The sequence below is a fragment of the Camponotus floridanus genome, unplaced genomic scaffold, assembly GCF_003227725.1.
Source record: "Camponotus floridanus strain SB8 unplaced genomic scaffold, Cflo_v7.5 scaffold2, whole genome shotgun sequence".
Lineage (NCBI taxonomy): Eukaryota > Metazoa > Arthropoda > Insecta > Hymenoptera > Formicidae > Camponotus > Camponotus floridanus.
In genome coordinates this window covers 7,356,600-7,371,368 of record NW_020229325.1, presented here as the reverse complement: position 1 = coordinate 7,371,368, position 14,769 = coordinate 7,356,600, and the positions used below count along the sequence as shown (strand labels likewise).

At 26.3% G+C, this 14,769-nt stretch overlaps 4 protein-coding genes across 6 annotated transcripts; 2 read left to right on the top strand and 2 right to left on the bottom strand.

The window, feature by feature from the left end:
* Positions 1-119: 119 nt before the first annotated feature.
* Positions 120-2,959, bottom strand: LOC105249066 (protein FRA10AC1). The gene is made up of 4 exons (XM_011254242.3): positions 2,747-2,959; positions 1,012-1,180; positions 714-873; positions 120-644 (listed from the first exon to the last, which is right to left on the bottom strand). Exons 1-4 carry the CDS (start codon positions 2,845-2,847, stop codon positions 346-348), a joined length of 729 nt encoding a protein of 242 aa, XP_011252544.1. The 5' UTR covers positions 2,848-2,959; the 3' UTR covers positions 120-345.
* Positions 2,960-3,018: 59 nt separating this feature from the next.
* Positions 3,019-4,512, top strand: LOC105249070 (bridging integrator 3 homolog). Its single transcript, XM_011254262.3, has 4 exons — positions 3,019-3,197; positions 3,336-3,443; positions 3,654-3,828; positions 3,906-4,512. The coding sequence occupies exons 1-4, from the start codon at positions 3,190-3,192 to the stop codon at positions 4,413-4,415; spliced, it is 801 nt and encodes a 266-aa protein (XP_011252564.1). The 5' UTR covers positions 3,019-3,189; the 3' UTR covers positions 4,416-4,512.
* Positions 4,513-4,662: 150 nt separating this feature from the next.
* On the bottom strand, positions 4,663-9,454 carry LOC105249071 (activating signal cointegrator 1 complex subunit 2). 2 transcript variants are annotated; one of them, XM_011254264.3, is made up of 14 exons: positions 9,149-9,454; positions 8,886-8,963; positions 8,561-8,721; positions 8,069-8,453; positions 7,573-7,790; positions 7,177-7,362; positions 6,929-7,084; positions 6,754-6,847; positions 6,513-6,686; positions 6,242-6,364; positions 6,039-6,166; positions 5,523-5,718; positions 5,264-5,432; positions 4,663-4,849 (listed from the first exon to the last, which is right to left on the bottom strand). In XM_011254264.3, the coding sequence occupies exons 1-14, from the start codon at positions 9,161-9,163 to the stop codon at positions 4,710-4,712; spliced, it is 2,223 nt and encodes a 740-aa protein (XP_011252566.2). In that variant the 5' UTR covers positions 9,164-9,454; the 3' UTR covers positions 4,663-4,709. The 2 variants fall into 2 exon arrangements, with proteins under 2 accessions (XP_011252566.2, XP_011252565.2); XM_011254263.3 differs by having other exon boundaries at positions 9,333-9,441.
* A 1,012-nt stretch (positions 9,455-10,466) lies between these two features.
* LOC105249073 (GDP-fucose protein O-fucosyltransferase 2) lies at positions 10,467-13,216 on the top strand. 2 transcript variants are annotated; one of them, XR_003122709.1, is made up of 8 exons: positions 10,467-10,642; positions 10,824-10,960; positions 11,044-11,169; positions 11,719-11,986; positions 12,176-12,368; positions 12,447-12,624; positions 12,703-12,842; positions 12,982-13,035. XR_003122709.1 is itself a non-coding variant. In XM_011254265.3 (8 exons), exons 1-8 carry the CDS (start codon positions 10,497-10,499, stop codon positions 13,130-13,132), a joined length of 1,329 nt encoding a protein of 442 aa, XP_011252567.1. In that variant the 5' UTR covers positions 10,467-10,496; the 3' UTR covers positions 13,133-13,216. The 2 variants fall into 2 exon arrangements, 1 of the variants encoding a protein (XP_011252567.1); XM_011254265.3 differs by having other exon boundaries at positions 12,713-12,842; positions 12,982-13,216.
* The last annotated feature ends 1,553 nt before the right edge of the window (positions 13,217-14,769 follow it).

Below are 14,769 nucleotides of genomic sequence, written 5' to 3'. Positions count from 1 at the left end.
TATTAACTGTAATTAATTCCTCATAACAAATACTAACTAATTATTGAACTTGTATTAGCAAACATATGCCTTAGGCTGGAAAAGATTAAGACAATATTTTACTTCTCTTTGTATACAATGTAACAGAACATACAATAATGAACAAAATCAAATGTATGCTTTTATGATGCGTTTCCGTATATTCTTCGTATAAAATATTTTAACAATTATAACAATTTTATAATTAATGATGTGTTTGCGTTATTACAGCTATATATGCAAGAAAGGAATCGTAAATCTAACAAGATTATTTTATTTGATATTCATTCACAATAAAACGCATAATAATTAAAGTCTCAATTATATTTACATAAGCAAATCTGCCAAATACTCTTCAAATTCTTTTTCTCTCGTTTTTTCCATATCTTGTGCTGGTTTTTCTTTCCAAATATTTGATTCGTCTGTATCAATGTCTTCCATATTAGTTTGTATCTCAGTTGTGTTAGGCTCTGTCTCTACTTTATCGGATCCTTGATTATCGGATGTAACAGACATATTATTATTACTTTTCGAATTTGTACCCAAACGTTTCAAACATTTTTTCCTTTTCACCTCACGTTTTTGCGATCGATAATTAAGTTTTATCGAACATTCTGGACAAAGCCCTTAACATAAAAACAAGTCATTACTTTAGTCCCTTACAATGTACAATTACTTTCAAATTAATAACATACTTAATTTTACTAAGGCATTCTTTTTTTCACCATGTTCTATATAACCAAAATTCAGCTCCCAAGAACGCAAATTTTCCTTTTTATTGCACATTTTATTACCACATTCAAATTGTCCTTTTCCAGCTATTACTTCCTTTTCAGTTCTCCATCTCAGAGCAACCTAAATATTATACAAATTGTACTCTCATATAATGAAAATAATTTTATAATCGAATTAAAATGCAAATTTGTATGCATAAAATAATAAAGTAAGATAGAGATAAAGAAGATATAAAATTGAAATATATCATATACACACCTTATTATATTTATAATATGTAAGATTGCATATGCAATATTCCTTAAATAATTTATCATAGTATTTTTTAGCTAATTTTGCACCCCATGTATCTGGAATATCCTTTTCTTGATCCCAGAGAAACTTGTGATTCTCTTTGATGACATCATAGTCAGTTTTGTCCCGGGACCTCAAAACAGGTCGAAACTTCAAGATCTGGTTGTTATAAAGTTTATGCAGTTACAACTTTTATTTAATAATAAATTTGCCACAAGGAAATGTAGAATTTATCAAAGATGTGTTATTAAGAAATAACAAGTCTATTTTCTGTTTAGATGCATTATGCTATATTTTATACATCAAAAAAGTAGAATAATATTATAATATTCTCTTGTAAGATACAACATATAAGTAATGTACAACAGATGATATTTAACAACAATGTGTATTTAATGCATTTACAACAAAAGGCAAGGATACTGCTAGCATGCTAATATAACTCAACTTGCAATGTATGCTCAACTTGAATAACTAACTTGAATAGCTAACAAAAATAATTTGTATATATATATATATATATATATATATATATATATATGTCAATAAAAAAGCCCAATTATTTAACTATTATTGATGTCTAATTTAAATAAAATGAGTAGAGAAAGTAAAAACAGAAAGTAAAATTATGAGAAATGTAAAGAATTAACAGTGCGAAGTAAAGAAAGATATAAAGAATAATATAAAGATATAGAAAAAGATAAGAAATTGGAATTTTTATAGTAGAAAAAGAATTGTAATGTGTGACGAAATAAAAAGATGACAATGAAATTGAAAACAAGTGGAGGAAACAGAATTTAATTGAAAATCAACAATGACATGAAATTTTAAAAGAATAATCATTATCAGAATGATCATTGCAAACTATATGAAAGGTAAAATGAAAAGACATTAGTAAATTTTAAAAGATTCAACATGATGGAAATAAAGAAGTAGCAATCAAGTAGTAATCAAATTTTCTGATTTTAAAGTAAAAAATGAATTTTTTGAATATATTATATCTTATTAAGTAAATTAAAACAAAGGATATAAATAACATCTATGTCTAATTGAAGGACAGGATAACATTGATTAGATCCCAATAAGTTTTTTGAGAGATAAATAAGATATGACATTCAAAAAAAATAAGATATAACATTTCAAAACAAATATAAGCAATTTGAAATTTAACGAATATATGGTTTGAACCAGGAAAAATATTTATTCAATAATTATTTGAATGTATTTAGATGCAAGCTATTGGAAGCAGATTAAATAAGCATCACAAAAAGTTTTTAGATGTTTGATCAAATTGTATTAGTATGACCAGTATATTCTATTAATTATATTAACAGAAAGATATGTCATACAAGGAAAAATAATATTCAATATTTAAAACTTTATCAAGCGTATATATAACGTAATTATTATCTAATTAATTGCATAATATCTGTGAAATGTAATAGATATTAAATAAACGTATTTGTTTATTTATACACATACATATTAATATGATCAGAATAAAATAGCCAAAGATTGGCTAAATATTTTTAGGAATACTTGACAGATTCAAGCTCTAAAGGTAAAAAAAAAGCAAAATTGTATAAAGAGTATTTACAAAATGGAATTAAGCAAAATGAAGATTTAATATATGCGGCAAAAAATATATTTTCCTAGTAAAATCAAATTTCCAAATTATAAAATAAAATATTTAACTTACGTATCTCGCTTTGATACAGATTTTCCATAAAATGTCAAATAATCATTTATAAGTTTCTTGTGCCTGTCGTAAGCTGACAAATGTGCGTAAGCCGGAAACATCTTTTGTACTTCTTATGCGATCTCGCAAGCTTTCAGTAAATTGTTAGATCTAATGTGAAATCTGAAAAGCTAACTCCAATCATGTCACTGACGCCACTGTGAACTGTGACGACTGTGATCGCCTCTAATCAGCTGATGTTCCGCAAGCGCAAGCGCAAATAGAAGAGGAAAAGACCACAACATATAAATGTATTAAATGTCGTTTACGAATCGCTTATGATAATTAAAATATACAAATGAAGATTATAAGTAACAACAATGTGTTTTTTTATAAGTTTGTTTTACAGTTATTATGTGTGACATGAACAATTATTATAATAACTTTTGTTAATTAGCGTCAAAATGACGTGGTGGGTAAACTAATAAATTTGGTTAATTATTAAAATTATTAAAAATGTGAAGTGTTTTATATGTATATATATATATATATATATATATATATATTTAAATTATAAGTTTATAGAAAATATATACTGTATGCTAAATAGGAATCCTTTGAAGAAAAACTATCTAACTCAGAGACCAACTTTTGCGCCACCACTTTTATCCCATGTGGAAGATCAAGAATTAGATCTCGTTGTTCAAAGACTCATCTAGTATGTATATTTAATAGAAATTGTTGTAATTGATGTATATCTAACAATTATATTTTAGCATAAGCTTCTTTCTATAATAATTTATATATATGTACATTTCCACGCAATATAATTATATTTTTCTTTTTACAAAGAATTATATTTATATTTATCATTTTTTCTGAAAACATTTAAGAGCAATACAATATTATATTTATGCTTTGTTTCAAGTATTGAAAGCACAATAAGAAAATTAACTAAAGAAATGAAGAAATATATAGGAGCTCTAGTAAATTTGGATAGAGCGGATCAACGATTAAGCATGAATCTTATCAGTTGTGGATTAGCACAGAATAACGATGATTATAGAAGAATAGTGGAAGAATATTTTTCTGTCGCTGCACAAGTAAGTTGACGTATGTGACATTTTTACATATTCTTGCTCGAGAGAATATAGTTTATATTATATCTTTACATCATCAGGTAGGAAAAAACGTTCAAGAAATAACTAGTCTGTGCCATAAGACCTTTATAGAACCTCTGAAAAAATTGAGAAATGAATTTGCTACTATTGCTGCAGCATTAGCAAAGCGCGAAGATTTAGTGACTACATGGAGATATTTGTATAATCGTGTGAAGAAACTACAAGAGAAGAAAGATAGAACTGCAAATCATATCGCGAAATTAGAGCGAGAACGCAGAGCAGAGGAAGCAGCTTCTAAAGAATTGAAGACTGTACACGCTCAATTACTCTCAGAGTTACCGACATTTCTCGAAAAAAGACTAGAATATATTAATCCGAGCATTCACGCTGTGATTATGGTACAATTAAATTATTATGGGCATACAACGCAATTGTACACCCAATTGATGCCTATTCGGTGTTCCTCCGAATTAACATTGAGCTCAACAGTAACCGAGGAGGAATATCAGCAAGTTGTAAGCACTGAATTAAATAGGTTGAGGGCGCTAACTATAGTAAAGGATCATTGAATAAGTTTAACATTTTTCCAGGAATATTTCAAAAATCTTAACTTTAAACATATATATTTAAGACATTATTTTCAAATAAAAGTATATATTCCTTTGTTAAAGTTCTTTGTTAAGAATAACAATACCAAATAGATAAATGATGGTGATAAGGATTGTTAAAAGAGTATCTTTTATTTTATTTTGGAATGATGTTAATAATAATTATATAAATATATTCATTGTGCTTCTCTCTCTCTCTTGGCAGTATGTACATTGTAGATTTCTCACGTTTGCCGTTTGAAAATGTGCCGCTATCTAAGATGGAATCATTCCTTGTCTTTTTTTTACTTGAGATCCTATGCGACGATTGTGATTGCCTTGTGTATTTTTGTGCACATTTTTCTTATGTCTATTCATCAGGACATCTTTATTTTGCCCTTGACCTTTAGATTTGCCTTTAACAAAAAATTTAAAATATAAGATAGATGTACACTTATAAAAATGCAAATTTTTATCCAACTTTTGTATCTAACATGTTGTTTATTTAATTTATAAAGTGACCAACGAATAGATTGAATAAAAAAGAAATACAAGTGATTGCTCATGTGTGAGTGCTTAAAGTTATTGTTCTGTATTAATATTGTAATTAATATTGTTGTATTTTTTATTGTGGAATACAATTTCAAAATGCTAAATCTAATATGTACAAAAAGGACAAATTTCTATATTTGAAGCAGCACAATTTTTCTATACTTATGGAATAAAAATAAAGATTTTTTTATTTTATATTTATTATAGTATGTTTAATAGCTTTATGAGATTATATATAAATAGTTTAAAAAAAATTAATAAATAAATTCATAACATACCAACTACATCACGCGCATTTTTGCCTTCTCTTGATTGTCTCTGTTGCTCGATTTTTGCCCGTAATTCCGCTGGATTTTGTACAAAATGACCATTTTGCACTGGCTTTTCATCTTCAACTTCGCTTTCATCTTCGGAACTAACGTCATTTTTATGGTATGCACGAAGTATCTAAATAAAAAGAAAAACTTGCATAAAAAGCAAAATTTACATATAGATAAAATTGTAGATTGAAGATAAAAATAAAATATTTAAACTAACCCTTGGAATAGTAAATGATCTGGCGTCTATTTCTGAATCATCCAGTACATTACCACCAATGTTATGGCTGTCATATGTATCGTCATACTCATCATCATAACTATCGACAATGCTATATTTCTCGTAAACTTTCCGACATTTCTTAATTTCAGATTTATCATCTAACATTTCATTTGCATTTTTGTACTTATCTTTCCTGGTAAAAAACACACAATAAAACTTGTCTATTCTCAAAAACTATCAAGAAAGGGATCGAATTACTTGTCTATTCTGGAATCTCTTTTTAATATTCATTTTATTCTGTATCACTTATTTTATTCTAATGATACATATGTAAAATGAAAACATTTTTGTCTTTTACTTGCTTTGTTTTATTCACTTTCATATTAAAATTATTCCAATTTATAGAATAGAATAATTGTTCCAGAATAGAAGATTCTATTGTATTTAATTAGAATTGTATAATAATAAAAGTCTTCGATATTAATTTATTTAAATAAATATTTAATAACTTACTTTTTTCCTACATGAATCTTTGATGTGTCTATGACATCTCGTGTCATAACGTCAAATTCGTCATTATCAAAAACATTTAATCTTTGAATGCCATCTTGAACTGCCGAATCTACAATAGATGATGCTTCCTAAAGATACACAATGTAAATTAATTTTTGTTACTTTACAACTTGTGACAGCATAAAAATTATTTTATTAGTTACCATTGGATCTAGAAGTAACGGTAATGTCCTATCTAATTCCTTCAAATTATATGGTAAATTATCATTTTCCAGAACTGCATTTACTACAGATGCAACATCATAATTATAATGTTTTAAACATTGCTGTAAGTTTTATAATATCATTTAAATTTATACAAATATACATGGTTTTTAGTTGATAAGTGTATATATTAGTAGTTGGTTTTTAAAAATTAATTATTTTTATTTATAATTAAATTAATTTAGTATACATTTTATATAAAATTTTTACCTCTATAAAACCTTCACCACAATCACACAAAATTTCTTTCACTTTAGAGATAAGAGACATCAATCTGTCAGGATCTTTTGAAATGGATTCCATCTCATTGTTTACATAATTCACATTATTGCAATTTCCTTCCCATTGATTACTTTGAACACTGCTAGATTCAGCAACAGCCATCTACATACATAATAATAACAAATTTTTTACATGATAAATATTATCTGTATGTATTTATAAAACTTACATTTGTATTATTGTGGGATGCATTAACTAATGTTTTAGTATCTCCAATCGATGCATATAATGATTGTAAGATGTAATCACATTTTATTGCATCACTGTCATGAAAGAATATTATGTGATGTAAAGAATATGTAAATATATTATATACATATAAAAATTTCTTAAAAAAAGGATACATTTCAGGACAGAGTGTTGAAAGATTTGCAAGATCGACATTAATTGGATAAAACTCATGATAATCGATAATAAATTCCTTTTCGGTCATAGCATTCATCAGTAAATTCAAATATTCATCTATATAATTTCGTACTTCACTTTCTGTTATTGTGTTCCTAAAAAAGATAAAAGTAATATTAGCAACTAAATTACATCTCTTTAATTAGAATATTTACATATTAAGAAAACTACATTTTCTCATGCTTACACTTTTTCCTGAATATTTAATATAGGTTCATAGACAATAATTCGATAAAGATTTAACACTTCCACTCTAGTTACATCAAGACGATGTTTCAATTCGATGTATTTTGGCATATTTTCGTCATTATATGCTAACTTGTCTAATTTTTTATACATCTCAGGTATTGTATTCCCATAAAATATAACCAATCTAGAAAACAAAAATACAATACGATAAATCATTTAAACAAAATGTACATATATGTATAAATATAATAGAGACCATAAACTTAATAATTTTTAATTATTAAAAAGATTGACTTAAAAAAATAAAATAAAGATACAAATGTGTTTCTAAAAAAATTATGAAATCTACTAATTCTATTAATTAAATGTAAGTAATAAAATAAAATTTATTTACTTGTTGATGAAGTCATCTTTATGAAATGTAATAATTACTGGAGAATAACTTTTTAATAATACAGTAAGAGTCGATGATACATCTAGAATGTACAATATCAAGTCCTCTAAATTATATAATGTCATCTCGGTGGAATCATTTTCTCTCTCTGAAAGCACTACTGCTCCACTTGCGTGGCCTAGACAATCTTCGAATCTTCGTTCGACATTTTCAAAAGCCTACATGAATAAAAGTATTGATTAAATATTGTAAAAATAAATCTATAATTTTATAGTTGACAAGATTTTATTTAATTTTTTCACACAATAATTACTGATGTATTTCACAAAAGAATTTTTTCTATAGAATTATATCTACTTATATTTGTGATAATTTTTATATAATTATCACAAATATAAGTAAAAGATAAATATTTTTCATAATTACATCATTAATCAAAATATAACAAAAAGTTAATAAATTCTTTTCAATTGTACTACTAAGCACCATACATCACCTTTATGAGACATGTAACAGACTTTTCAAGATCATCATTGTACATTGGTTGCAGAGTAAATACGCTATATATGATTTTCTCTATGACTTTAGTATTTTCTCTACCATACAATTGACATAAATCAAATATAATTGGTATTGTAAATATATAATTGTCATATAACAAATTTCCAAGGAACGGACGGCTCATGAATTCTGTCGAATTTTCTTTGTTTGTAGCAAGACGTGCAAAAACCATAAGTACATTGTAATGAAGCTTTTCTAATGCTTCAAGCATTCCTGGTTCGCTAGGAAAATTTTCTAATGCATAAAAAGGTGGAGCCTCTTGTAGAAAAGATACTAATGTATCTATAATTGAAGTATTGTATATAATATTGGACCAAAATCTAAATAAGAAAGAGATAACTATATAGCAGTTGTGTATATAGTTATATATAGTGTGTGTGTGTATATATCGATAATATAAAAATTATACAAGTGATATATATCGTACCTATAAAATGGAAGATTAAGTAACCAATTTAAATCTTCAGTGATATAATTTGTAACTTCTATCCAATGTTCCCTAGCACCCACAATTTCCGATCCATCTTCATTGTATATTTCTGGTGCTTTGTAATGCAAAAAATAACGTTTCTCTGTCCATTTTATATTCTAAAAAATTTAATGTTTAATGATATGTTTAATCATATGTAGGAATATTTAAATATATTAAATATTTGCTGCATATACATATATACAATCACTATAAAATATTTATATCATCATAAATTTTTTAACAGCTTTTATATTATTATAGTGTAAAAATTAATACATACCAATGCACTTATTACAACAATCACTCCATCGTCTTTAATATTTAATTGCAATTCTTCCAAAGGCACGCCATCGGGATTCTGTTTAATAAGAGGACATGATATTAATTATATACATACATATATATATATACATATATATATATATATATATATATATATGTATATATGTTTGTATATTTTTATATAGATTACGTATCTATTTCGATATAATTATATAAATCACTTTGTGGTTGCCAAAACATCAAATTATGAAAATCAATTACCTCGTACAGCTTCATGATTTTACGCGACGCATTATTTGTTACAAACTTTGCTAGTTGCCGATTGTCATTTCGACAAATTAAATGTTTAAGAAATGAATCTCTCGACGAATATTTAACAAAAATTGGCGTGATAACAATAGATGAAAGATAATGCAAAGTATATTATCTTAGAGCATCAATTAACCTGTGTAAAATCAAACTCGCCACGATACAAAAAGCCGGGCAATCCCATCTTATATATATTTTACGAACATGTATGTCAGTACGTATAGCTCCACGCATGTGGACATGTCACAAAGATTAGAAATAAGAATATGAAGATTAGAGATGGGAATCACGTCACTCGCATAGCAAAGAGAGTAGATAAAAAAATCCCTATTAGCTCACTATTTACAAGTGCTAAGAGGGCTTGATTGTCCAAGGCTACGGTCGGGAAGACGCTCTGGATGCTTTGAAACATCATTCTATCTTTATTCTCATGGAATGTAGAACAAAGATAGAATGATGTTTCAAATCATCCAGAGCGTCTTCCCGACCTCAGCCCAAGTGATCAATTCAACATATAACTTTCTGATTGGTTGAAAAACTCTAAACACTTATGAGTGACATTTAATGGCCATATTCAGTGGACTCAACAATTGGGCAACATTACTAGATTTTCCGATGTAACTCGACGCTGATTGGTCGGACCTGAAAGTAGAGACCAATCATGTTCGATTGTTACTATGTAACTATTGGTCGCATTCAGCGGACTCAACCGTTGAGTAGCAATCAAACATGATTGGGTGCTTTCCAATTGAGATATCCCTAGACACTTTTATGCACACGGCGACACAAGTCGCGTTCCAATTGGCCATATGGCCAATATATGGCTATATGGCCAATATATGGCCATATATATTTGACGCATGCGCAAAAGTGCTACAATAAATTAACCGTGCGAGAGAGAAGCTATCGTCTGAACCGTAATGTTTTCGCTCATTCCTCCTACAGAACTGGTAATATAGGAGTACTATATATATGATATAGATACTATGGTACAATTTTGTTTCAATTGAATCGTGCACATCGCTACACTTTGTGCTTTCCTGTGCACATTTGTATTAAGATGTGTTAAACAATTGGAAAGCATCTATTGGTTTCTATTTTCAGGTCCGACCAATCAGCATCGGAAATTTAGTAATATTATCCAACTATTCTGTCCGTTGAATGCGGCCAATGAATCTTATGGATTGCGGTACTTTGTAAATCTAGTGATTTTAGTTATTTCCCAACTAAAATTAATAAAAAAAGATTATAAAACTGTAAAAAGAACAAACTTGTATACATATATAAATAATTGAAAAAAATGCTTATATTTAAACTTCTACATATTATTATTTTAATTTTTGCATATATCGTAAATGGCAATGAACTTGAATTTTGCGAAGTATCTGATAAATATGCCGAAAATTCGGAAAAGTGTTCTGTTAGAAACAACTTTGCGCAAAAACGGTTAGAATAAAGATTGTATATGTAATTTATACGTTAGAAAAAATAAGTTAAAAAAAGCTTAAAATTTTAGAATTATTTTATTTTCATGCGATTTATTTTAGAAAATATTATCATTTATACATGCTACATTTTTATTTATATTTTTACATAAAGGTTTATAATATGTTTCTTTTATGCATAGTTACATCCTTTACGATATAAATCCTCCAGAAGGTTTCAACCTGAGAAGAGATGTGTATGTTCGTCTTGCTGTTTTTCTTAAAAGATTAATTGAAAGAGACAAAGAATATCAGTGGCAATTAGTTTTACCACCATGGGGTAATTTTTATGAAAATAAAAGATTATATATTTTACAGAATCTATAATATTCATAATCATGTATTTCTTCAATTTTGATTTAGGTAATTTATATCATTGGCAACGTCAGAATACAGAATTTCAAAAGTATATATTCTGGAATACTTTTTTTGATATAACAAGTCTGCAACGATATATACCAGTTATTGAAATGTATAAATTTCTGGAAGGTATAAATTTTATATTTTTTATTAGAAATGATAGCAAAAATTTCATTGATGACTAATATATTTATATAATTTAAATATATATAGATTGATTCTCAATTTTATATTTGATATTTCATGAAATTAATATATAGGATATAAAATGAAAAAGAAAATACAGAGAAACATAAATTAATAAGAGAATATCTTTTTTAAAATAAGATAAAAGATATTTAAATATATGTAAAGATTTACAGAGAATATTTTACTTTATCATTTATTAAAAGAATTAAAGAAGAATTATAGTAGATGTATGGAAAATTTGTTACACATACAATTATTGCAAAAGAAGTATTTGAATATTTTTTCAATTAATAGCCTGGAAAATATGATTCCTATTTATATAATATCTTTTCTTTTGCTTTTTAATATGTCTAACATTATTCTATTTAGTATTACATTCAAAAAATATATAATGCATTTATATTGATATTTTTTCTTTTTAAATTAGTAGTATTATTTGAATTAGACAATTTAGAAATTTAAGAAATTTTTTTAGAAATGTAATTTTAGAGTATTCATCTGGAAACAAAGAAATACAACTCGATTGTGTGTATATTTTGCAAAATGATGAAGAAATGTTCAAAACTGGTAAATTTGAAGATAAGAATGAAATAGTAGACTGTTCTCAAGATTTTTTGCAGAACTATAAATCAAAACAATACATATACACTAGTCCTTTTTGGGGCTACAGTAATATTACAACTCAAAATGTAAAATGTCTCAAGTTTCATGGCACAGCATCTTATCTTTATCAAAATCTCAAACCGACCAAATATAGGTAAGTATTTTCATCTAGTTATTTTTTTTTATAAAAAATAAAGCATCTTTTATTAGTATTGTAATAAATTAAATTTAAATAATTAACTATGAATATAATTATAAGAATAAGAGCTATTTTCTCATAAGCCATCTTCTATAAACAATTGTAAGATAAGCAAATTTCAAACAATTTCTTTTCTGTTTACAGATCTATAATGTTTGATCATATGGAGATTGCCTTGCATGATGAATATGGCTCTAAAGAATACTGGAAGGCCAGACGCAGCATGCGATATAATTCCGAATTGTATAATATTGCGAAAAATTATAGAAAATCTTTTTTGAATTCCACAGATGAAAATGATAACACAGATCGACCTGCAGATTGGACTAAAGAAAAGGTATGTTATATTATAATAATTATTATTTATTCTTTTATTAGAGAGTGTTGATAAAGCAACAGTTTGCTTTAATTTTAGAGTCGGCGAAATGCAAAGGGCGGTCCATATTTAGCAGTCCATCTTAGAAGACGTGATTTTATCGTAGGCCATAAAAAGTCAGTACCGAATATAAAGAATGCTGCTTCTCAATTGCAAGAAAAAATGGATAAGCTTGGACTAACTGTGTTGTTTGTTGCGACAGATGGAGAACAACATGGTACATAAGTTTAGCTATTCTATTAATTCTCCATAATTGTTAAAATTTTTTTTTATATTTATACAAATTAAATAATAGGTATTTCTAGAATTTGAAGAACTTAAGTCATATTTGCCTCAATACAAAGTCTTGAAATTTGTACCGTCTGATTATGTGATCAGTAAATTTAAAGATGGTGGAATTGCCATTATTGATCAGATAATTTGTTCATATGCCAGGTAAGAGTATTTATATAAATTGTAATAAGTAATTAACTATAAACATAATTCTAAGAATAAGGGTTATTTTCTTATAAGCCATCTTCTATAAACAATTGTAAGATATGCAAATTTTAAACAACTTTTTCTTTTTTATTAGATATTTCATAGGGACACATCAATCAACGTTTACATATAGAATACAAGAAGATAGAGAGATTATTGGTTTTTTACCAGAAACTACATTCAATCGTTTATGTAAGACTAATAAGAAATGCCCAACAACAGACCAATGGCAGATTGTTTGGTGAAATGTTAATATATAATTTAAAGTTTTTTTTGTACATACAATGAAATTCATGACAGTTTTCTATTTTACTATGTATATATAGTCTCGTGTGATTATATAGTTTTATACATCTTTATTTTTTTTTCTTTCTTTCTTTTCTTCCTCCTTTCTTTTTATATAATTTTCTTATATAAAGATTTTGTAATTATATAACTTATTTACTTATATTTGAAGTTACTTATATTTGAAATTTATTAATTGCTTGCAAGTTTAGTAATTAATTTTATTCATTACATAATTCTCATTCATACATTTTTGTTACTTGTTTAATTTCCTACGCTTTATTTCTTACAAATGCATTTCTATAATGTAAAAGCTTATTTTAATATAAATAAATATCTACATAATTTTTTTAGATAATATAGATAATTGAGATAATTGGAGATTATCATTGTTATTCACTTTCTTTTCTTATTATTATCATTTTTTAATAAAGTAACTATAAATTGTAACATATACATTTTTACATCATAATTTTTTTTATTGTAAGAGAATTAAAAAAATTAGAATATATTAAATAAGTAAATTTTACTATGTTAAAATATTTAAATGTATCAAATGTGTGTTAAGTATTTTTCACGATATTTCAATAGCGTTTTTAAGAAATATATTGAGAAATCTTGCATATTAAATATAATTATTGCAGTTAATATATAATTTCATTAATGTTTACTGAATTACGAATTTTATTTTTCGCAATGTTGAGGATTTTAAAGTAGATTTGTGGAATGTGAATAATTGTGACAATTTGCAATCATCTCATTACCATTCGTCGGTAAATTCGAACGTAATTAGTTGTGAAATGTGCCGTGAGAAGTCGCAGAGTCGGTTTCAAACCGTCTTTCTACTTTTCTCGATTGTTACTGTCTAAAAAATTGAATTTCGTTCACGAAAAACTCTCGCGATTTTTTTACGTAAAATGTTAAGTGTTCGTATGAAATATTACTTATAATTGCTATTATATGCATATAACAATAAGTATTTTGAGTAAGTGATTTTAAGTGATTTTCACCATCGACAATCTTCGAGGAATTTTGCCGTTTAACAGAATGGCCGCTTTTAGGATGGAGAAACCGGTATGCGTAAACTTTGTTTTGAATACATATATAAACATATATATATATATATATATATATATATATATATAAATATATAATATATATATAAAACATATATATATAAATATATAATCTCATAAATATATATATATAAAACATATATATATAAATATATAATCTCACTGAATTTTATGTTTGATTTAACAGAGCATTATTTTGTTTTAAATTAAACTATTCTATTCGAAACTATTTTAAGAAGAGCAAAATCAAATTTTCCTGCAATTACATACAATAATCCTTTCTTGATATCGATATGTTAATCAAGTTATGAAATCTGTGTATGTATTTTATTTATTTCCAACAAAGCAATATTGTGGCAATATTACAACATTGCAGCAATGTTGCGGCAATGTAGCTGCAATATTTTGGTTGGGTGGGTTTAAATACTGATGTGATTTTAAAAATTTTCGTTTCTCAAAAAAAAAAAGTTATTTTACCATATTGAGACTGATAATAATTTTATTGTCTCACTTATTGAGGA